General features: G+C 33.0%; 1 protein-coding gene across 4 annotated transcripts in view; it reads right to left on the reverse strand.

The window, feature by feature from the left end:
* The window catches only part of LOC111695100 (ral guanine nucleotide dissociation stimulator), a 29908-nt gene extending 7358 nt beyond the window's left edge, over positions 1 to 22550 (reverse strand). For 2 of the 4 annotated variants that reach the window (XM_023464290.1, XM_023464291.1), the window contains exons 1-3: positions 14116 to 14554; positions 13022 to 13323; positions 518 to 704 (exon numbers count right to left, since the gene is read on the reverse strand). In XM_023464290.1, coding sequence (XP_023320058.1) covers positions 518 to 704; positions 13022 to 13323; positions 14116 to 14385 — 759 coding nt within the window. In that variant the 5' untranslated portion in view covers positions 14386 to 14554. Of the gene's footprint in view, positions 1 to 517; positions 705 to 13021; positions 13324 to 14115; positions 14555 to 15881; positions 16034 to 22335 lie in introns of those variants that run through there. The other 2 variants (XM_023464289.1, XM_023464288.1) reach the window with 2 other exon arrangements.
* Between the last annotated feature and the right edge of the window lie 1572 nt (positions 22551 to 24122).

Here is a 24122-nt window from a genome sequence, read left to right on the forward strand (position 1 = left end):
TGATTTAGCAACTAGGAATCCTGATTTAGCAACCAGGAATCCTGATTTAGCAACCAGGAATCCTGATTTAGCAACTAGGAATCCTGATTTAGCAACCAGGAATCTTGATTTAGCAACCAGGAATCCTGATTTAGCAACTAGGAATCCTGATTTCGCAACCAGGAATCCTGATTTAGCAACCAGGAATCCTGATTTAGCAACCAGGAATCTTGATTTAGCAACCAGGAATCCTGATTTAGCAACTAGGAATCCTGATTTCGCAACCAGGAATCCTGATTTAGCAACTAGGAATCCTGATTTCGCAACCAGGAATCCTGATTTAGCAACTAGGAATCCTGATTTTGCAACCAGGAATCCTGGCAATAGAACTTTAAATCCTGATGATCATTGAATCATGGGTCCTTATTCTATATCCTGATATAAGCCTTGTTCCTGTCACATATATACCCAGCTCATCAAGATTCATGATTTGAAAGATAATCTAAAAGGTTAAAGAGTTAAAGAAGATAAAACCAACCTTTGTGTCCAGTTCTGATCCTGGCATTATCTTCCTACAGAATGTCTCTAGCTGTGTCAGACAAGGATAGTTCGGAGGTTCATTAAAATCCTCCGGAAACTGATCCAACCAAACATGAAGAGCTTGACGAAGGGTTCGACGATGCTGCTCAGATCTTTCTTTGCTCATATTCCCCAGTTGTTCATACCTGTAACATAAACCATATGTGATCCTAGTCTAGATATAATCACGAGGTTTAAGACAGACCCTGAGAATCTCAGGGTTAAGTTTGATTAGTGAAGGTTAGAATAAACGTAACAGATTTATATATTCCTGGAACAGCTTAGTGCATATACGCATCTAGTATACTCGTCATTGATAGGCATCAAACCTAGCATTGTAAACTGTATATTGTATATTGTATGTATATTGTATACATGTATATATAAACTTATTCCGTATATAGTTATTATATAGACCCAGATGTCAGTTTTTTCATCTAAAAATTAATTATTTACAATAGGATTTAATGCTACAGAGAAAAGAAAGAATGTTAATAGTTAGAAAAACGACAGTATCTTTCCCGTTTTTATTCCAATATAAGTTTAAAGCAGGCGCGCAACTAGGAGTGGGCATGCCCTCCTTAAGATGGCGGACCAGAAGTCCTTAACAGGGGTCCATATAGTTCCATATATAAATAACTAATTTTCTCGAAATTTGAAGAAAAAAAATGGGCCCCACAGTAATTTTTTTAACCTTTCACATTTATGCCTCCGACTCTTAAAGCAAACTCAAATTCCACTATAACAATTTTCAATATAAGCTCAGATTCTTTTTATTTTTGCCCCCTTTCTTAAAAAAATGCCCCCAAATTGGATTCTTTAAATTATACTCACACATTCAAATTGCCCAACCAGACTTAAATTTGCCCCCTTTTTAAGAATGCCACCGAATATTTATAATTTGCACCTAAATTTAATTTATTTTTATTCCCAAATGTTTTATTAATACACCCAACTTTAATTAATCAGTTTTGTGCCCAATCCTTTGATTAAAAAAAGCCCCTTCATATACTTTGAAAATGCCCTTAAATAAAAAAAATTAACCTCAAAATAAATATTTAAGATTTCCCACACACAAATTTGCCCAAACTGAAAAAAGCCCCCAAAAACAAAATTTGCCCATTGTTTAGTATAATACACATTTTTCTAAAGAAATTATTTGGGGGAGGCCAAACAAAAATTTTCGCACTACAAGCGATTTATTTGCACTTTGCCACCCCCCCCTTGCTGAATGTCTAGTTACGCGCCTGGTTTAAAGGGTACCTTTGTCACACTTTAAATTGTGGGTCACTTGAAATTACTTATACAGTCCCTTTAAAGTTTATATTTTAGTAAAGATATAATATCTTCATATTTCAAGTTACAGACCAGATTCATAACCGTACCCTTCATATTTCAAGTTACAGTCTAAAAACAAACATTATGAATACATGATAAATACATTATAAAACTAGGTTGTATTGTTGGTTTCAATTTTCCTTGTTTTGCTTCTATTGTAATATTGTATTGTTCTTCTGGTTTCTCTCAAGTATTTGTCTGCATAAGGAAAAAAATGTTAATAAATCTTATAATTTATTTTCTCTTTCTTTCATCAGGCTGAGCTTTTCAAAATAATTTTTTCTTTAAACATGAATTGCCATTTTCAACCAACTTTAGCTTAGAAGCATGGATAAAATAAAGTTAATTTGAACAGTTTTCCAAAACTAATTTTACCAAGATAAAATTACAATTACAACAATGAAAACAGTATTTTTTTATCGCTGAGAAGCAGTTTAAAAAGAACGGATAGAAATAAAAGAAAATCTGGATTTAGTTTATCTTCAAGGACAAAGTTTAATTTAAACTAAAGCATCAGGGTTCCCTGAATATTTTATTTAAACTTCTAAACTTATTTTTATTTAATTAGGTAGAAAAGCTATGACGGATAAAGATACAGGAAACCTTCTAAGTGGGATAGAGAAGAAAAAAAAATGGTAGAAAAATAGAAAAGAGGAAAAAATGTGTAATTTTTATATTCTAAAAATAACAAGATATGAAAATACAATTGCTAGAATATATAACACAAATCAGGTCAAGTGGAGCTAGGAGCTAGATAAGAGTTAGAAGATAGGAGCTAGGAGTTAGCTAAGAGTTAGGAGATAGGAGCTAGGAGTTAGCTAAGAGTTAAAAGATAGGAGCTAGGAGTTAGCTAAGAGTTAGGAGAATAGAGAATAGAATATATAGAGAGGAATTTACTAGAAAAAAGTGTAAAACGGCCATTTTGTTGTACTGTTTCCATACTGCAGGTGTACTTCACATATTTATGCTATATAACCTGTTGGCCCCTGGAATATCATTTTATAGAAAATCTAAAATAATTGTTAAAAGAAAACCAAATTATGAAATAGGCTGGTTTCATAATTGACCAATAGACTCTATGCCGTCCACTTTACAAACGATGATTTTCCGTTATAACTATAAATCAAATGATGTTTTTTATTCACCTAATTCATTATAAAGTTCATTTAACAGTTTAAAAAATTCGAAATTGAAATGGATAGTATAGGGAACATACTGTATTAATGTACTCTATTGCATATAATTTGTGAACATTTACATGATTTGTACACTTTGAACTCCCTTTCAGGCTGAAAGGGACTGAAAAAATTCATACCGAGAGATTCTTTTAATTCCTCTCTTTATATTCTATTCTCTATGGTTAGGAGATAGGAGCTAGGAGAGGAAGAAGCAAGAAGAGGTTAAATAAAAAATAGAACAAGAAAGCACAACATTTATGGAAGTTACAAATACGCCCAATATATAATTCAGAAGAACAAGTTGAGATTGAGGTACAGAAGAACAAGATAAGATACAGAAGAACAAGATAATAACAGAAGAACAAGATAGTAACAGAAGAACAAGATAGTAACAGAAGAACAAGATAGTAACAGAAGAACAAGACAAGATACAGATAAACAGAAGTACTAGATAAGATACAGAATAACGAAATATGATACAGAAGAACAAGATAAGATACAGATAAACAAGACAACATAAAGAAGAACAAGATAAGATACAGAATAACGAAATATGATACAGAAGAACAAGATGAGATATAGATAAAAATACAAATGAAGAAGAACAAGAAATTTTAAAGATGAAAGATATAAGATTTAAAAACTAACAATATAAGATACAAAAAAAAGACAAAAAATAAGACAATGAATGTAGAAAAAAATACCAAAGTAAAGTTCTGAGAAAAAGTTAAAGTAAGAAAAGAGAACAAAATAAAAGTTGAAGAGTTAAGTTAACTCTAGACTCTGCACTCTGCAGGTTGAATAGGTGAATAGTGAGATCGAAAACTATGAAACCATGAAACCGCTTTCAAGCAATTCAACCTGTGGATATACGAACATTTATTACAAATCAAGGTCGTTTCAACAAATTTCATTTTTTTAGAAAAAAAATATTTTTAATATTAAGAAACCTTCTACAAAAGAAAAGTCCTATTTAATTAACACATAGATAGAGGGAACAAGGAATAAAGAACTAGATAAGGTGGAACCAGCAACTAGTGGAATAGGAACCAGAAACTGAAAGTGTAGGAGAATAATATTTATAGATTAGGAACAAGCAGAGTAGTAACCAGTAACTATCAGAATAGGAACCTTTAATACTGGAACAAATAATCGGGAACTAGAAGAGTAGGAACCTAACACTAGAATAGGAACCAGATACTAGTGAAGTAGGAACCAGGAACTAGTGCAGTAAGAACCAGGAACTAAACGATTAGGATACAGGAACTTGTAGAAAATGAACCAGGAACTTGTTGAATAAAAACCAGGAACCAAACGATTAGGAACCAGGAACTTGTTGAATAGGAACAGGAAACTAGTGGAGTAGGAACCAGGAATCAAACGATTAGGAACCAGGAACTTGTTGAATTGGAACCAGGAACTAGTGGAGTAGGAACCAGGAACTTGTTGAAAAGGAACAGGAAACTAGTGGAGTAGGAACCAGGAATCAAACGATTAGGAACCAGGAACTTGTTGAATTGGAACCAGGAACTAGTGGAGTAGGGACCAGAAACTTGTTGAGTAGGAACCAGGAACTAGTGGAGTAGGAACCATGAACTTGTTGAGTAGGAACCAGGAACTAGTGGAGTAGGAACCAGGAACTAGTGGAGTAGGAACCAGGAACTTGTGAGTAGGAACCAGGAATTAGTGGAGTAGGAACCAGGAACTTGTTGAGTAGGAACCAGGAACTAGTGGAGTAGGAACCAGGAACTTGTTGAGTAGGAACCAGGAACTAGTGGAGTAGGAACCAGGAACTTGTTGAATAGGAACCAGGAACTTTAATAATAGGAAATAAGAAGCTCATAAAACGCCTGATGCTGCCAAAATGACTCTTCAAGTTAAAATAAACTCTCAGATCTAATCTGTGGACCAACAGACCCAAAACATATCCTAAGTTTGGAGAACATATGTTTCAGGGAGAACCAGCGGGAAAAAGAGATTGAATGAATTAAGAACGATGGAGAAGTAAGAATTGAAATAAACAGGAGAAAAAGATCATATCTAAAAGCCAAATAAAAAAGGTTAGATGGATAGAATTGAATGAAGTTTAATTTAGGAAAGAGAAACTTACAACTTGAATAAAGAAGGAAAAGTAGGCTCTGAGTCTTGAATATATTTAGAATCTGAGGTGAAATTGAATGGATGAAATTGCAGAGATGAATCAAAAGAAAAATATTTCTGTCACGTTATATAATAAATCTTTTCTTAATTTTTTGAATCAACGACATCTGTCCATAAGAAACCTCAACCTAGTTATCTGAGATAAAACCATAAAATCTTGGTTCCTCTCCCTATAACATTCTTATTCTAGGTTTATGAAACCAAATAATGGTCATGTTCCTTAGAGCCATGGACTCTGAACATTTTGGTTCCTAGAACCTAAACATTTTGGTTCCTATACCTTAAAAATTCTGGTTTGGTTCCTAGAACTTAAACATTTTGGTTCCTGTACCCTAAACATTCTGGTTCCTAGACCCTAGACATTCTGGTTCCTGAACCCTAAACATGTTGGCTCCTAAACCCTAAACATTCTGGTTCCTGAACTCTAAACATTTTGGCTCTAAGACCCTAAACATTCTGGTTTCTAGACCCTAAACATTCTGGTTCCTATAGACCCTAAACATTCTGGTGCCTGAACCCTACACATTTTCGCTCCATACCCTAAACATTCTGGTTCCTAGACCCTAAACATTTCGGCTTCTAGACCCTTAACATTATGGTTCCTAGAACCTAAACATTTTGGTTACTAGACCCCGAACATTCCGGTTCCTAAATCCTAAACATTATGGTTCCTGGACCCTAAACATTCTCCTTCTGGAACCTTTTAAGAAATATTGGCAACCGTCTGGTTTAAAAGGTTTGGTGCAAACCTTCTAAACAAATCCTGTAGTAACACAGCACTGCATATATCTACGTTTATATCCATGTATATATTTATGTATATATTTATGTATATATCTATGTATATCTACGTATATATCTATGTATAAGGGAGATGAAGATGGAACAAATTGGAGTAAAAGGTTACATTATAACCGAACCCTGATCCAAATACGGAACCATGAACTTTATCAATATATTTTACATTCATCTCAATATTTTCAATTATTAAAGGGAAGGGACTGTGAGCGCAATTTTAAGTGAACCTTCATGTACATATGGTAATCACAACGATACCCTTAAAACCTTTGTCTGATCTAGTATAAATTAGAAATCAATTGTGGTTTCCCTACAAAAGTTACTTGCGCATTATTACGGAAAATCAAAACTACACATTTAATTCTAGTAAAAAAAGACGATATGTTCTACATTATTGGATCAGATAAAGGTTTAAAGGGCACCATTTTGAATCGGGCATTGTCATTTTTGCATGGAGGGTCACTTGAAATTACATTTACAGTTCCTTAAAAAGATAGTTTCGTCTTAAAAACAGAAAACAAGAAACCACTGTTCTTTAGAACTGGAACAATCTTAACATTATTATCAAAATTCAGCAAAAGTAAAAAAGAGGCAGCACGTAAAATAAAGGGTGAAGTGGAAGCGCAAATACAAGATATCTGTAAAAACAAATGTATCTGAATATATATTTAGAAAGCTTAAACCACTCAAGCCCATCAGATAAAGGAACTGAATACATCAAATTTCAAAGTTTGAAATATCAGGCTTCAACGACACATGGATCAGAAAATCTAAATTTGCGGCGAATAATCAGTTCCATTGCCAAGGAAAAAGCTTTGCGGATTTTCTTTTCTTTTTATTCTGTGACTATTCTATTTTACATCAAAATTCCTAGTGTTTGAATAGCAATAAAATGTCAAAGGAATTGACTCTTTGCCACAAACTCTGATTTTCTAATCCCAATATCTTTCGAACCCAATGCCGTAAACCTTTGATATTTCAAACTTATATTTTTTGATTTAACAAAAGTCATAGTTTGAAATTTCAAAGGTTTACGACGTTGGAATCCAAAGATATAGGGATTAGAAAATTAGAGTTTGTTGCAAAGAGTCAATTCCTTTCCAGACCAATAAAATAAATAAAATTGATAAACTTATTTGAGAGTATTTTTTTCTTCCCAATAATAGAATAAGATTCACGTTGCTCAAACCTCTTTTTAATATCCAAGGTTTATCAAGCCCAATATTTATTTTTTTTTAGATTTGATAAATTCTTGAAAGAAATTTAGTTTTTGCCACAAACTCTGATTTTCTAATCTTATCTTTGCAACTAATACTGTAGATCTTTCATATTTTTAAACTATGAATTCTGTTAGACCAAATAATCTAAGTTTGAATTATCAAAGGTTTACACTAAAGTTTATTTAGGTTTCACAAAACTAAAAATTTGAAAAAATATATTATTTTGATATTTGAAAATAATATTTAAAGCTGTTTAAATTTATGATTTTTGAGCTTTATTTTAACTTTGAATTTTCGTAATTAAAAAGATTTCACAAAATTGAGTGCATACTTTCCAATACAATTAGATGCTTAGTTTGTCACTTTGAATTTGAATTGAGATTTAGAACGGTTTTTAAAAAATGGAATTAAACCCTGAGTCTAACAAGAAATTGAGATTCCTATCAAGTACATTTTTACGATCATCAAAATATTCAAAGATTTTTTATCTTTCTTTCATCAATAAATTACTTAAAATGAAGCACATGTTGTTTTTAAAATACATTTTTGTTTGTATTACTAACAACAGATTTTGACTGACAGGCGCTAAATTTTTCAAATCTTTTCTGACAAATTTAAACTATTTATTTCTAATAGAATCAAACATTTTTCTAATATCTGGGATTTACCATGATTTTCCATGAGTTGTTAAACTGATACATGTATTAAGCCGGAGTTTTGCTTTCAACATTTTGAATTAGATTATTTGATAATTGATAATGTGCAATATGCATTCAATTTCTAGAAAAATAATATTATAATAATGTTTTCAATTATAAAAATATTGGATTCAGAGAAATAACAATGGTAATGGGCGAGTGAATAGGGGTTGTTAACCGCCACCCCNCCAACAAGCCCCAGCATCTTTAAAAAATCTTTATCATAAAGAATTAAATCGAGTCTTGAGAGAGAGAAAAACCAAAAGAAAATGCAAAGTCAATTTCAAGCTTGGCCAGGTTTATATTAAACCTTTCATGTTTACAGAAAATCTAAAGGTTAGGATGAAAGGTGTGTTGAGAACCAGCTCTAGGTGGGAGATGAGCACTGAGCAGGTTTGGAAGGTCAGAGAAGCAAGGACGCGCTCCGTTCCTGGTTCCTCTTTACTCGACAATACGCTACAGGGTGTCTCAGAATAAGGTTTAACAGCTGCAAACGCTTTAAATAAACTAAAGTTCACCTTTATAAAGTGTAAAAAATGTGGATTAAAATAGAATTATTTGGCTGCAATAATTTCCCCCCTTTAAATAGAATTGTATTGTAAGGTCATCTCTGCAACATGGCAAACCCCCCTATTCTGGTTCCTGAACNATCAAAGTCATATTCTTAACGTGACTCTTTTTCATATTATCTATTGAAAATAAAAATAATAAATAAAAAATACCAAATGTGATAAAAATTCATAGAAACTTCCAAATTAGCTTATAATTGTCAGATAGGGGTAGGGTTTACTCCTACAGCTAATAATCTTATTTTTAGATTTAACAGTGCTACAATACTTAGAGATATGGTTTAACAGTTCTACAAAACTTAGAGATATGGTTTAACAGTTCTACAAAACTTAAAGATTTGGTTTAACGGTTCTACAAAACTTAGAGATATGGTTTAACAGTTCTACAAAACTTAGAGATATGATTTAACTGATCTTCAAAACTTAGAGATATGATTTAACAGATCTTTAAAACTTAGAGATATGATTTAACAGATCTTCAAAACTTAGAGATCTGTTTTTTTGCCAAGATTTTAGAGCGCTTTGCGCCCATTTTCTAGCTACAATATTAGCTTTAAAATTTTCTCAAACCGCCATCTTTGGTACAATTTTTGTTAGAATTGATTTCCAAAGTAGTTGAGTCTTTGCCACAAACTCACATTTTCTAATCTCTTTATTTTTGCAACCTGATGGTGTAAATCTTTGATATTTTAAGCTTAGATTATTTGATCTAACATTATTCATAGTTTAAAATATTTAAGGTCTTTGAGATATGGTTGCATAGATATAGGGTTCAGAAAAGACTTAATTTCTTTGTAAAAAGTCAAAACTTATTATTTATTTCAACTTCACTTCCATGTAAGATACCAGAAACTTTGAAGCCAATCCATTCAGCAGTTTTGACGTTTATTGAATACAAACAATCCATTCAGCAGTTTTGACGTTTATTGAATACAAACAATCCATTCAACAGTTTTGACGTTTATTGAATGCAAACAATCCACTATTTACATGTCTGATTTGAGTTTGGTAAGAAAAGGAGAATCACTGAACATATTTCTAAGAAAACTAGATAGTTAAAAATATTAAGGCATCAGTTTACAGTTCGCAGGAGCAGATGTTTAAATTAAACTGAAAATTTGAACTTTTTCTTCAAAAGTATATTATTTGAAGCTGGAAAATATCTTAAATAAAGTAATTGAATTTCAGTACCAAGTTAGACAATTTTGGAATCTTCTAATTTCCTTGTTTTTACTTTTTTCTTATGTTTATATATAAAAAAAAGGTTAGAAATAAAATGTGAAGCATGAGAAAACAAATAAATTGATTACACTTTTAAACTTATTCAACATAATCTAACCCAATGAAAATAAATGTAAAAAAAAATTATTCAAAAATCCCTTCCCGTCTCCGAAAAGAAATCTGAAAGATTGAAGACCATGCTCACAATTTGGAAGGAAAAATTAGTTTTTAAAACCAAAAATTAGTTTAAAACCAAAAATTAGTTTTAAAACCAAAAATTAGTTTTTAAACCAAAAATTTCAAAAATTGTTACAAATACTAAACTTCTTCCCTAAAAGAAAATACAAAAAAATAAAAATTGAATAAGTTTTCACCGTGTAAATTTTGCATAAACTATAAAATTTAATATATATGCAGAACATTTCCATTAAATTAGAAAACCCTGCAGCCAGGCCTAGAAGCAAGCAGGTCAGTTTTTAAGAATAGTCCAAAACTTTTCAGGAATTGTAAAATGGTTTATGTCTGATTAATCTATATATAAATTTGGCTTGTCTGTCTGTCTGTTTGTCATGGTGTTTGTTTGTTTGTTTGTATCCAATAAACGTCAAAACGGCTGAACCGATCGGGCCCAAATTTTTGTGGGACATCTAGGGACTCCAGGGAAGGTTTATGAATCATCAAAATTTCAAATATTTGTCTCCATCAAAATTCGATCGTCATTAAATTTTTTAAAATTTTGAAAATCCGCGAATTTTTTTGTGAAAATCAGCGAATTATTTTTGTTTTGTTTTACGATGTACACAAAGAGAACATGTTCACAATTAATTTAGGAGATGGGCGCGAAGCGCCCTCTAAGGCTAGAAAGAAGGGCGCGAAGCGCCTTGAATTTCTAGTATTGTAAATATATACAATTTGATAAATTCTAGAAAATCCGCGAATTTTTTTTTTAAATCCGCAACATTTTTTTCTTCTTTGTTTTAAAATGTAAACAAAAAGAACATGTTCACAATTTAAATAGAAGATGGGCGCGAAGCGCCCTAAAAGCCCAGAAAGAAGGGCGCGAAGCGCCTTGAATTTCTAGTCTATACATAAATTTAGCTTGTCTGTTTGTTTGTTTGTATCCAATAAACGTAAAAACGGCTGAACCGATCAGGCCCAAATTTTGTGGGGGACCTCACATGGCCCCAGGGAAGGTTTATGAATGATCAAAAGTTCAAATATTTGTCTCCATCAAAATTCGATTTTCCAAAAAATTTTGAAAATTTTGAAAATCCACGAAATTTTTGTTAAATTCCGCGAACTTTTTAGTTTTGCTTTAGATGTACACAAAGAGAACATGTTCACAATTAAAACAGAAGATGGGCACGAAGCGCCCTAAAAGGCTAATATACATAAATATGTATTGATCCGTAAAGCACAGTTTGTTTTTCCATTTGATTTGCAGTACAAATTGTTTATGATTTGCAGTACAAATTGTTCATGATTTGCAGTACAAATTGTTTATGACTTGCAGTACAAATTGTTCATGATTTGCAGTACAAATTGTTTATGACTTGCAGTACAAATTGTTCATGTTTTGCAGTACAAATTGTTTATGACTTGCAGTACAAATTGTTTAATTATTGCAATTTATTGATCAAAGGAATTGAGTTTTCCCACTCACTGAAAGCTTCTGATCCCTATATCTTTCCTATCTCATGATGTAAACATTTGATATTTCAAACTAAGATTATTTGAAACAGCGGGTTGGAGAGATAAAGGGATTAGAAAATCAGAGTTTGTTGCAGAAACTACGTGAACACACCCTTTATTATATTTATTCAATATATTTATTTAGCAAAATATGCCTAGAACTGAATCTACAGACCTTTACATTGTTATACCATACAATACTATGTACTAACCCCCAGGTTAGGGCTATTCAACTCATTCAACCCTTCTAAACATTGAACTCAAGTTCCTTTCATTCTTATCCTTCATACTCTACTCGTCAATTTCATCAATTTTGTTTATATATTTTCAATTATAAAGAGCTTCTCTTTACCATTTTCATCTCCAACCAATCTTAAACTCTAAAGTTTACTCCTCAACTTGTCCTAAACCCCATAGTTTACTCCCCAACTTGTCCTAAACCCCATAGTTTACTTCCCAACTTGTCCTAAACCCCATAGTTTACTCCCCAACTTGTCCTAAACCCCATAGTTTACTCCCCAACTTGTCCTAAACCCCATAGTTTACTCCCCAACTTGTCCTAAACAACATAGTTTACTCCCCAACTTGTCCTAAACCCCATAGTTTACTCCCAACTTGTCCTAAACCCCATAGTTTACTCCCCAACTTGTCCTAAACCCCATAGTTTACTCCCCAACTTGTCCTAAACCCAAAAGTTTACTCCCCAACTTGTCCTAAACCCCATAGTTTACTCCCAACTTGTCCTAAACCCCATAGTTTACTCCCCAACTTGTCCTCCCATAGTTTACTCCCCAACTTGTCCTAAACCCAAAAGTTTACTCCCCAACTTGTCCTAAACCCCATAGTTTACTCCCCAACTTGTCCTAAACCCCAAAGTTTACTCCCCAACTTGTCCTAAACCCCAAAGCTTACTCTCCAACTTGTTCTAAACCCCATAGTTTACTCCCCAACTTGTCCTAAACCCCAAAGTTTACTATCCAACTTGTCCTAAACCCCAAAGTTTACTCTCCAACTTGTCCTAAACCCCAAAGTTTACTCTCCAACTTGTCCTAAACCCCAGAGTTTACTCTCCAACTTGTCCTAAACCCCCTAGTTTACTCTCCAACTTGTCCTAAACCCCAAAGTTTTCTTTTAAACCTATCCTATGCAACAAAGTTTACTCTCAAACCTGTTCTAAACTCCGAAGTAAATCTGTCCTGAACCGCAAATTTTACTCTCAAACCTGTTCTGAACCCCAAAGTTTACTCTCAAACCTATCCTAAACCACAAAGTTTACTCTCAAACTTGTCATAGACCCCAAAGTTTACTCTCAAACCTGTACTAAACTACAAAGTTTACTCTCAAACCTGTCCTAAACCACAAAGTTTACTTTCAAACCTGTCCTAAACCCCAAAGTTTACCCTCAAACCTGTCCTAAACCACAAAGTTTACTCTCAAACCTGTCCTAAACCCCCAAAGTATACTTTCAAACCATTTTTAAAACCCATACTCTCCAACATGCCCTACACCCTAAAAGTTTACTCTAACCTTGTCACAAACCCCCCAATTTTGATCTCCAGCCTGTCATTAGACTATAAATGAAAACTGACCTCTCCGTGAGTAGATTAAGAACTTGTTTAGCAGAAGCAAATGTTCTGTAAGTGGCGAGGAAGACGTTTATATATGTTGACTCTAGTTCTCCAGTATCACTAGCTAGAGCATCTACTAGCCTAGCTAGAGTTCCAGCTTTCACAAATCGAACCCGAACCGTCTCCCACTCAAGGTGGGAGATTGAGTCCTCATCGTCTGAGTTTGTGGATTTAGTCGGAGTATGATAGCGAACCTTCTTGAGGTATACAGTGTATATAGCTCCATCTACCTTCTCCTCCCCCCACAGTCTCCAGGTAGGTTGCTGAAAATAACATTGTATTAATATACTAAGTACTAGTAAAACCTAACTCTGTACTAGTATCCTATTTTATACTATTTTCTAACCCTGTAATACTATCCTGTATCCCATGGTTCTACTTGTATCCAACCCTGAAATAGTATCCTGTATCCCATGGTTCTACTAATATCCAACCCTGAAATACTATCCTGTATCATGGTTCTACTATTATCCAACCCTGAAAAAGTATCCTGTATCCTGGTTCTACAAATATCCAACCCTTCACTTGTATCCTGTATTCTACTAACATCCAACCCTTCACTTGTATCCTGAATCCTAGTACTACTAATATCCAACCCTGCACTGGTATCCTATATACTATAAATTGTACACCGGTTCTACAAATATCCAATTCTAAACTTTAACCTTGGATTAAACAATTTACTTCTAAATGTCCACAATTACTCTGAACATGATAAACTTGCAATTTTTGCAAATACGTCAAATCAATTAAATTATAGGTTTGGAATTTTTAATATTTTTAAAATTACAATAAATTTAGTACTGAACAATCTAGATTAATAAAAACAAAAATACAAATATAATCACTGCAATGAGCAGGGACAAAATTTAAGACATGGTCATTATTTTAGTTTCCGGTAGAAAAATATCAAGGGAGGGAAAATGAGCGTAATCAAGGAAACTTTATTTTTTTTCTGTTTATATTGTAGCAAAAAAAAATGATTTTCTTAAATGGAATAAAATACTATTTTTGCTTTACAAACAGTTATATCAGAATAAAAAGATTGAGATTACATGATATCTGCTAAGTGAGAAGGGTAGAGGATGGGGGGAGGGAGGAGGAGAAGGGGAGAGGGTTCCCCGGGATCCAGAACTCACGATCCAAGAAAACCAGTTTTCCTTGTCATGTGTATCCTTGTGTAGGGTTGAGCAGGATGATTTAATCCATGAATCCTCGTCAATAGCAGAGTAGGAGATCAATGAAATTGATCTCGGAATTGGTTGAGATTTCCAAATTGAGATTGTGTGGGGATGCAGGTTAAACCCGTTGAACAGTTCAATCATATCCTCTTCCTGTCACGCTGCTAAACCCTTGTATTTCCGTCCTTCCTTCTCATCCAACCCTCAGCACGACAATATTCAGTCCAATGATCAGATCAGATAAATTCGTAACTAGTAGATCACTTCATGCATTGACTATTCACTTCTACATTCTATGATGCATCATTTCTAACTGCATGTAGAGATATCAAAATATATATTACAAATTTGTGGTTTTCAGAGATAGGTTTAAAAGGTTATAAAGGAGAAGATAGCAAAAACACATTTAAGGACTATACTTACATATTTGAAAAATTCAATTGAAAAATAAAATAAAATTGGCTATGGCTCCTCCCCACCTTCCGTCCAATTTTTATTTCTATAAATGTTCTACTGTAAAAACATATTTTTATTATTTCTATCCTAAGTAAGAATGTGGTAAGAACTGGGAATCCCGCGGAAAATAAGAATGTCCGAAAGTATATAAATATTTAACTTGAGCTAATAAAGTACATATCTTTATAACCACGTATTCTTATCTTAAAATAAACTTAGGCAAATAAGTCAGTAAACAAATATTGGAGAAATTCTGATGAAGACTGAGTGACGTGAATGAGCGAGTGAGTCAGCGGAAATCATCTTTATTCGGAGAAAATAATTTGTTTAAAGAGTACTAAACTAAACAAAAAGATTTATCTTTCCGATTTTTCTCAATCTGATTTAACATATTTGCGACTACAGATACTGACATTTTTTCAGAACCGACTTGTAATAAAATGGCCATATTCACTTTTAGTGACGCTGAAATTTCCTTTAAAGCAAGATTAAAAATTGTTTAGAGCTTTGTGAAATATTTGTTTAAAAGATAAACAAGAAGCTTAACAAACATAAGAGTAAACTAAACAAAGATAAATTTTATTTTTTAAAAGCTCTAGAAACAATTCAAACATAATTATCTAGACATTGAATACAAGAGTACAAGATACCTTAAAAGTATAACAGCAACTACTTTAAAGGTTGCATAAACAGTTTAATGGATTTCTTTCTATAGATTTCATAACCTGTGAAAACGATTACATAAATTGTTTCATAAGTTACATTAGTTTTCATAAGATTTAAAAAATGATAGGAAATTTAGCAGAAGACAACGTTATCGAAAATATTTTTTTCTGTTTTTTAAAAATATTTTATAATATTTTCATCGACTATCTATGCCTGTTAACTGAGTTTTAAACTGAGCAAAGACCATTCCTGTGGTTCTTCCGAATTCCCCAATCAAAATTTGATGCAAATCAGTCAAGGGGTTCAAGAGTGATGATCGGACAAACAAACAGACAGACAGAGAGTACAACTTTATATATATATATAGATATATAGATAACATATAGATTGAATCCCAAATTACAAAAGCTGAAAACGAGTACTTTAACTATTATCCTACCATATCAAACATTAAACTTTTCTTCGTCTCTACAACTAGATTATAATTAAAACTGATATTTAAGAATTAGTTAAATTACCTCCTCCAGGATTGAATCCTCAACTATTTTCATTCTATCCTGTATCCAGGCTACGAGAGGATATCTGCTCCTCTGGGTTCATTCCTTCTCCGTCCTTCTCCTTCTATTCTCTTCTAGACTAGCGCATTAGGTCTTTACCCCAGATCTCTTTCCTGGAAATAAAATAATCTTAATTCTTTTGATGATATAATTGAGGCAAAGTACCCATTTTTGAGGTCATGTCACAAAAGTTTTTATTGCAAGAAAATAAAATTTCTGAAAAAGAACAAAGGACAAATCCCTTGAAGAAACTCCTTAATATGGACAAACTATATGTTCAGAGCTGAAAACTTTAGAATAGAAATAGAAATAGAGGAGATCAATGCTTAATCTCCTCTTTTAGTTAATCTTTAGATTATTATAATCTTTATCCACTAAAGTGCCTAAAATTCTACCAATCAGAGTGCACCAAAAGAGAGAATTAAGAAAAGTTTCCACAGTGGATATTCTGATTAAGCGATCGGGATTAAGGGTTTCCAATTGTAAAGTTTACAGGTCAGGTTAGGTTTATTTGGCGTCGCCGGCTGTAAGTAAGTTGCTTGCTGTGACTAGGACATACTAAAGAGAGCAGAGCACTGCGGCTAGATCTAGTTAAAGGTCAAACTAGAAATCAAAATTCCAGAGTTGGTCCTTTCGTCAAACTTATCAATGATTTTCTGCATTTAAAGGATCCATTCCATTTACAGTTTAAGATAGTTCGATTTAGTTCTGAATCGTTTTGTAGCATTACAATACTCATTGCATTTAAAACGTATTCCTCCCCCCCCTCCCCCAATCTACCCTTGTTGCATGTCAGCCATGACTATGAATTAATGTATAGAACAGCACAGCTACAATTTATTGCTATCTTCTTATTGAATAAAATTTGTAATGAGGAGGAGACGAATGGGGGGGGGGGGCGGAGGCTGGGGAGGGAAGGAGAAGGGAAGGAACGGTTCTCAAATATTTATTCAATGTAAATATATATTTAAGAGTGACAACTCCCAAACCAGGCCTTGTTTGGTAACCATATAATTTAATTTCTAAGAAAAATTCCGCCATACTTTTTCTACTGAATAATGCGCCAACAGGATTTCAGAACTTATTGCAATGCAAAATGTAAGTACAAGTAAAATAATCATGACATTTGCATAATATCTTATAATATAAATTGTATGCACCCGAAAATTGGCATGTTTCTCATAAAGTAGATGTGTATAAGGAAATGCATTTTTATAATACAAATACTTAATAAATAAATTAATAACGCTGCTCATGATAATACAAGAAAGAATAGAGAGTAAGATGGAAGAATGATTCAATCTAGATCCAACTCCTTGACAACCCGGAGAAACTAACTCAATCCAACCTATTAGGTTTGGAAGGAATATTGATAAGAATCAGCTGAGTCAAGGTTCATATAAATATAATTAATTATTATCATGCGTCTCTTTTTATTCTAAGAGTTAAGAACTAGAAGTGCATAATGTTGAGTTAGAATTGAATAAAGTCGGAGCACGTGGAACATCACGAATCTATTGTTTAGGCTACATGGAGAAGAAACTACAGTTCCGTCCTGAAACCCTTTCATGTTCTCAGGTTCGCTAAACTTTACAGCTTCAAGGTTAAACCATAGGGAGACATGTCAGTATGTTGGGACTAGAGAGTAGAACCATAAATACACTATGTGCATTAACACACTGAAGAATAAGAATGAAAGAATGAAATATTATCCTTGAAAGACAATTTCAACAAGGATTGTCAAGGAAACATAACGATGACAAGAATATTAGCAGTTTTTCAAATTTCAAATTTCAAACCTACGGCTGCAGCATTTCTAGAATACAGCTCATGGATTTCGATAGAAAATGGGGAAGATTTTTTAGAGAGCAATAAGATATCATTTCTCGGATAGTGGTATAAAGGGCTTTTCTGAAATAACGGTTTGTTGTGAATTATTAAGAGCACTCTGTTATTTTAGGATCCTTTAGATAGCAATGACAATTTCTTTTAACGATTTTGAATATTTCCTCTACGTAGATGATATGTTTAAACCAACAGAAGGAAGATATTAAAGTGGGACTTAAAATTTGGTGGAATACGAAGACGACATTAAAACAATCTTGAAACAATTTGATGCTGTATAAAGCAAATAGTATTAATAGTATTACCAGTAGCTTTGAAAATCAGCTTAATAAGCGATCTAGGTCTGCAGGTTTGTAAAATTCAAAATAAAACTTAAGTCTAATTGTCGTCTTATTCCACATTTGTTTGGGTCCCACTATACTAATTGATAATAATAATGAATTATATAAGATATACGTATGCATTGGTGTACTTAACTTGTTGAGATTGTTCAATGTTTCTGGGTCTAACTCACAATGATCGATTTAACAATTAAAGATTAAGAAATATCATAAAATATAAATTTATCAGATTATTAGCTCTGGGTGGTTTCTTGATGATCCAAAACATCATTCGTCCCAGGAAACAATTCTACTTGTCCCTCAAAGTGACAAGAAAATAAACCAAAACGGAGACATATGTTTGTTTATTTCAGGTTTCTAAATGTTAAACATACATGATTGATGAGTTAGGAGGAGTAATGAAACCTTTAAAAATCTCAAACAGTAATTATTCGAGAAACTGAAATCCAAATCATGTAACATATTAAGATATTTTATCCTTTAGTTGCTAAAAATATTTTCTCTTCAAGTAAACAGATAAAAGTTTTTTCTTTAAGTAGAAAATCACGTTTTGGTTCTGTAGACTTTTTCTTTATCTTTCTATCCACAATATTAAAACTTTTAGATCCTCCTTATATAACTTTCTATCCTACCACTATACAAATTGATCAAATTCTAGCCTTGGAACTATGAACTTGAAACAAGAAGTAAATATTTAAGTTCATAAACAGAACACTGGAAGTTTATGAACAGAAAACATGAAGCTTATGAACAAAACAGTAAGTTTCTGAACAGAACACAGAAAGTTTCTGAACAGAAAACAGAAAGTTTCTGAACAGAAAACAGGAAGTTTATGAACAAAAACAGGAAGTCTATGAACAAAAACAGGAAACAAGAAGTAAGTAAACTGACAGGTCATTTTCTGTGGTATCAAATAAATTATCATGGAAGAAGACATTTTAAACTATTCACCAACTGTCATGTTTCGTGGGACACCCTGTATTTAGAAACAGGACTAATCTAGAAACAGGACGTATCTAGGAAACTTGACATATTTAAGAACAGGATACTAGAGTTAACAAAGCCCTATGAAATCAAAATAAGTGGGACTAAACCCTGTAAGATAAAAGATAAAGATTAAGATATACTGATAATAGTCTGAAGAAATTCTAATGAACCTTGCTCCAGGATAGATCTTCATAATAGAAAGAGTCTCAAGAATAGGAATGAACTCAAGAATAGGACGGATCTCAAGACTAGGACGGATATCTGAATCAGCTAATTCTTTAAATCAGAACGGATCTCCTGAATTAGCTAAATGTTTAATAACAAAGCGGATCTCTGAATCAAGCTGAATCTTTGAAGCCGGACGGATCTGATAAAGCATTATTCTCCAAATCAAGACGAAACCGGTAGGATCTGACGAACAATATCTATATTTAAATCAAGGCGGAACGGCACGGACCTAAACAACAAGCTCTATCTCCAAATCAAGACGAAACGGGACGGATCTAAAGAACAAGATCTATCTCCAAATCAAGATGAAACCGGGCGGATCTAAAGAACAAGATCTATCTCCAAATCAAGATGAAACCGGACGGATCTAAAGAACAAGCTCTATCTCCAAATCAAGATGAAACGGGACGGATCTAAAGAACAAGATCTATCTCCAAATCAAGACGAAACGGGTCGGATCTAAAGAACAAACTCTATATCCAAATCAAGATGAAACCAGATGGATCTGAAGAACAAGATCTATATACAAATCAATGAAACCGGTCGGATCTAAAGAACAAGATCTATATTTAAATCAAGATGAAACGGGACGGATCTGAAGAATAAGATCTATCTCCAAATCAAGATGAAACCGGATGGATCTGAAGAAAAAGATCTATATTCAAATCAAGATGAAACCGGGCGGATCTGAAGAACAAGATCTTTATTCAAATCAAGCAAAATCCAAACGGATCTAAAGAACAAGCTCTATCTCCAAATCAAGATGAAACGGGACGGATCTATCTCCAAATCAAGATGAAACGGGACGGATCTATCTCCAAATCAAGATAAAACAGGACGGATCTAAAGAACAAGATATATCTCCAAATCAAGGTGAAACGGGACGGATCTAAAGAACACGCTCTATCTTCAAATCAAGATGAAACGGGACGGATCTATCTCCAAATCAAGATGAAACGGGACGGATCTATCTCCAAATCAGGATAAAACAGGACGGATCTAAAGAACAAGATATATCTCCAAATCAAGGTGAAACGGGACGGATCTGAAGAACAAGCTCTATCTCCAAATCAAGATGAAACGGGACGGATCTGAAGAACAAGATCTATCTCCAAATCAAGACTAAACCGGACGGATCTAAAGAACAAGCTCTATCACCAAATCAAGATGAAACCGGATGGATCTGAAGAACAAGATCTATATTCAAATCTATCAAAAACCGGACGGATCTGAAGAACAGGAAGATTCTAACTTCCTAAACTGATATTTATGAATAAATTTTAAACCTGGCAACTGATCTACATATATTCCAAAATTAAATTTTTAGATGTTTTAGGTGAGATATATATCAATCATTCTGGATTCCAGGAAACATTTATCAACGAAGAAGAACCTGAAAATTGGATAATTTTTTTATCTATTTTTGGTTCGGTTTAAATATATATTTTTTATCTATTTTTGGTTCGGTTTAAATATATATTTTTTTATCTATTTTTGGTTCGGTTTAAATATATATTTTTTATCTATTTTTGGTTCGGTTTAAATATATATTTTTTTATCTATTTTTGGTTCGGTTTAAATATATATTTTTTATCTATTTTTGGTTCGGTTTAAATATATATTTTTTTATCTATTTTTGGTTCGGTTTAAATATATATTTTTTATNGTGCCCCTGAAAAAAATTCCTAGATGTGCGACACATTTTATAGACAATTCCTGAACTTTTAAAATATTTTTAGACAGCACATGGAATTACGTTTGAAACAAAAACAGTGAAATGGCTGGCCCATTTAGGAAAATCATTTTAAAATGCTAAAATTTCTTATTTGAGCTAGTTTTACCCTAATGCTTCCTAAAAGCTGTGTCGCACATCTGGGAATTTTTTTTAAGGGCACCCTAGGGGAGGGGCTGAATAGGGATTTTTAGTTAGTATAGAATAATTGTATTTATAAAGATGAATGCTTGGAATTTAAGAAAAGGTTTCTGGAGAAGCGGTGCTCAGAAGTCAAAACATATCCAGTGTCTATCTTTGTAAAGAATATCCAGTAAATCTACAAATTCATTTTATTCCACTGAACAATAACGTCATGGGGAAATCTTGTTCAAATTTCAAAAATAGGCTCATCGTTATTGGTACTCACTGTATCATGATTGTAGCATACTAAAATATTTATTTTAATCTATGCAAGACTGTATCCTGTGAATGAAATAACAATGAAGATTGTCTGAAATTATTTTGAAATTTTCTAGAGCTTGGTTTAATCCACAGCAGGTTTAATCCTTACACACCACGCTCAGCCAGCATTTAGATAATATACCCTTCACTATACATTCATTAGTTAGAAATTAGTTAATAATATTTTATTAATGATTTATTTTGCAAGGTATTGATTCAATTCATTTGCAAATGATCTCGTAGTTAATAGAATTGTATCCTTAGTATGTGATTGGATGAATTAGATAAATATTGTTTAATCAATTCACTCTTATTGTAGTAATTCATCATTCATTAAATGATTAAGATCAATTAACTAATATATGAGATTGAGCATTTAATGATTAGGATCATTTAGTCAATTTTTGGGATCAAATGTTTAATGATTGGGATCAATTAATCAATGATTGGGATCAATTGATTAAAAATTAGAATGAAATAATCAATGATTGGGATCAATTAATCAATGATTGGGATCAATTATCAAATAATTGGGATCAATTATTTAATGATTGGGACTAATATTTTAATGATTGGGATCAATCTTCAATGCTTGGGATCAATTAATCAATGATTGGGATCAATTTATTAATGATTGGAATTAATTAATCAATGATTTGTTTCATATAAATATTTGATTTCTTAATATAGGATTGATTCATATCAATATCAGTAGGTTGGTATATTTAATATAGGATTGGGTTGGTTCAGACAATGCTGGTTTGATTGATCCCAGAGAAATGTTTGGAATTTATCCTTGGCATATCTACTCCTCAAGATCCTTGAGATTAATGTTTACCTTGAACCCAGAACTGATGAATTTAAACTATATTCTCATTAATCTCCGTATTTGTCACAAACTTTTTAACTATTTCAGGTAAACCAGCAATTTCTTGTTTACCCTGAAAACACTGTTCACACGAAACTAAACTTTCACCGGAGTATAAAACGGATTACTCGTCTCACCGTCTCCTGTTCCACCTGTGAGTACTGAGTACCACTTCACTACTGAGCGCAAACCCGTACCGGGAGCAGGTATTCTCAACCAATCCTAACCTAGCTCAGGCCTGAAACCCAGGGAGTATCTCACGCATCCGTTCTTCCTCAACATTCTTCTTTAGCATATATTTACCTAATCCCAGGAGTAGGATCCTACAAAACATCTGGACTACTGGTTTTAAACCTTCCTTAAACCCAGGAGTAGGATCCTACAAAACATCTGCACTACTGAATCTAAACCCTACCTTAAACCCAGGAATAGGATCCTACAGTCCATCTGTACTACTGGAGCTAAACCCTACCCTTAACCCAGGAGTAGGATCCTACAATCCATCTCTACTACTGGAGCTAAACCCAATATAGTAACCCCTGGAGTAGGATCCTACAATTCATTTGTACTACTGGAGCTAAGCCCCTAACTTAAACCCAGGAGTAGGATCCTACAATCCATAGCTGTACTACTGGAACTAAACCCCTAACTTAAACCCTTTCTTGTATTATACAAACAGGATATCAACTTCTGAACCGTAAAAAGGGCTAAAACAATGCTGATTAAAGTAGGTCGATATGTAGAAACTATGCAGAGTTTTATCCACAAAAGACCAGACTTCAGAGATGACTGTAATCAGTTTTTTTGCACTGAAACTGTAAATTAGACAAATTATAAGATATTTAAATTTAAAATTATTTTCAATCCTTATTGAGTTTTAGGTCTTCATTGAAATCTCATTCTTTGTGTAATGCTGTAAACAAGTGTATGAACACATTTTATTGTATTTTATTGTATCCGAACGTTTATATATTATACAACGTATATTCTACTATATACAGGGTGGCCCATCAAGTATGAGACTTCAGAGACGACTTTATGTAATTTATACTGTCTGTTTCCGTTATAGTTTCTTGTAATAATAAACTTCTTTGCCAAATCATTAGATAAGTTACTTAAAGGCAAGAATGTAATGCAAGGAAAGTTAATTGCTGTTGCGTATACTCTGCTTACATATTGAAACCAGTTCTCTCTGGGCGGAATTTGTAAACAGAAAAGATGCCTCAGTGTTCGTTATGTATCTGAGAAGGTTAAAAGCATTGAATTTTGATAATTTTGATAATTCACATAATAGTTTCCTATGACCAGAATATCTCATTGATTATTTCTGTGAAGGATGAATCCCATGTCAGGCTTCGACATCCGTCTTGTGTTTACATTACCGCCCAGTGACAGTACACTGCAGTACAAAAGATGCGTACACCTCTGGAATAACTTTCCTTGCATTAAATCCTTGCTTAAAGGCACAAGACTTGATTTAAACTTTGGACCGTCATATTTGCGGAGTTTCAAGTTGTATTTACAATCTTAACCTTGTTGGGTATCACTGTACTGAAAGATACATTTGAACTAACAATTTGAACCATTGTATTCGTATATTCATTCACATGTAGTTTACCGTTATTTAGTTCGAGGTGGGTATTCATGATTACAATAAATCCTTCGTTTGCAAGAAGTATGCCAAGGTTGAATTCTTTTTAAATCTTAAAATCTCTTAAATCTCTTGCAAAGTAAAAAAAACCTTGTTAAAATAATTC

This window comes from Eurytemora carolleeae, unplaced genomic scaffold (assembly GCF_000591075.1).
Source record: "Eurytemora carolleeae unplaced genomic scaffold, Eaff_2.0 scaffold198, whole genome shotgun sequence".
Lineage (NCBI taxonomy): Eukaryota > Metazoa > Arthropoda > Copepoda > Calanoida > Temoridae > Eurytemora > Eurytemora carolleeae.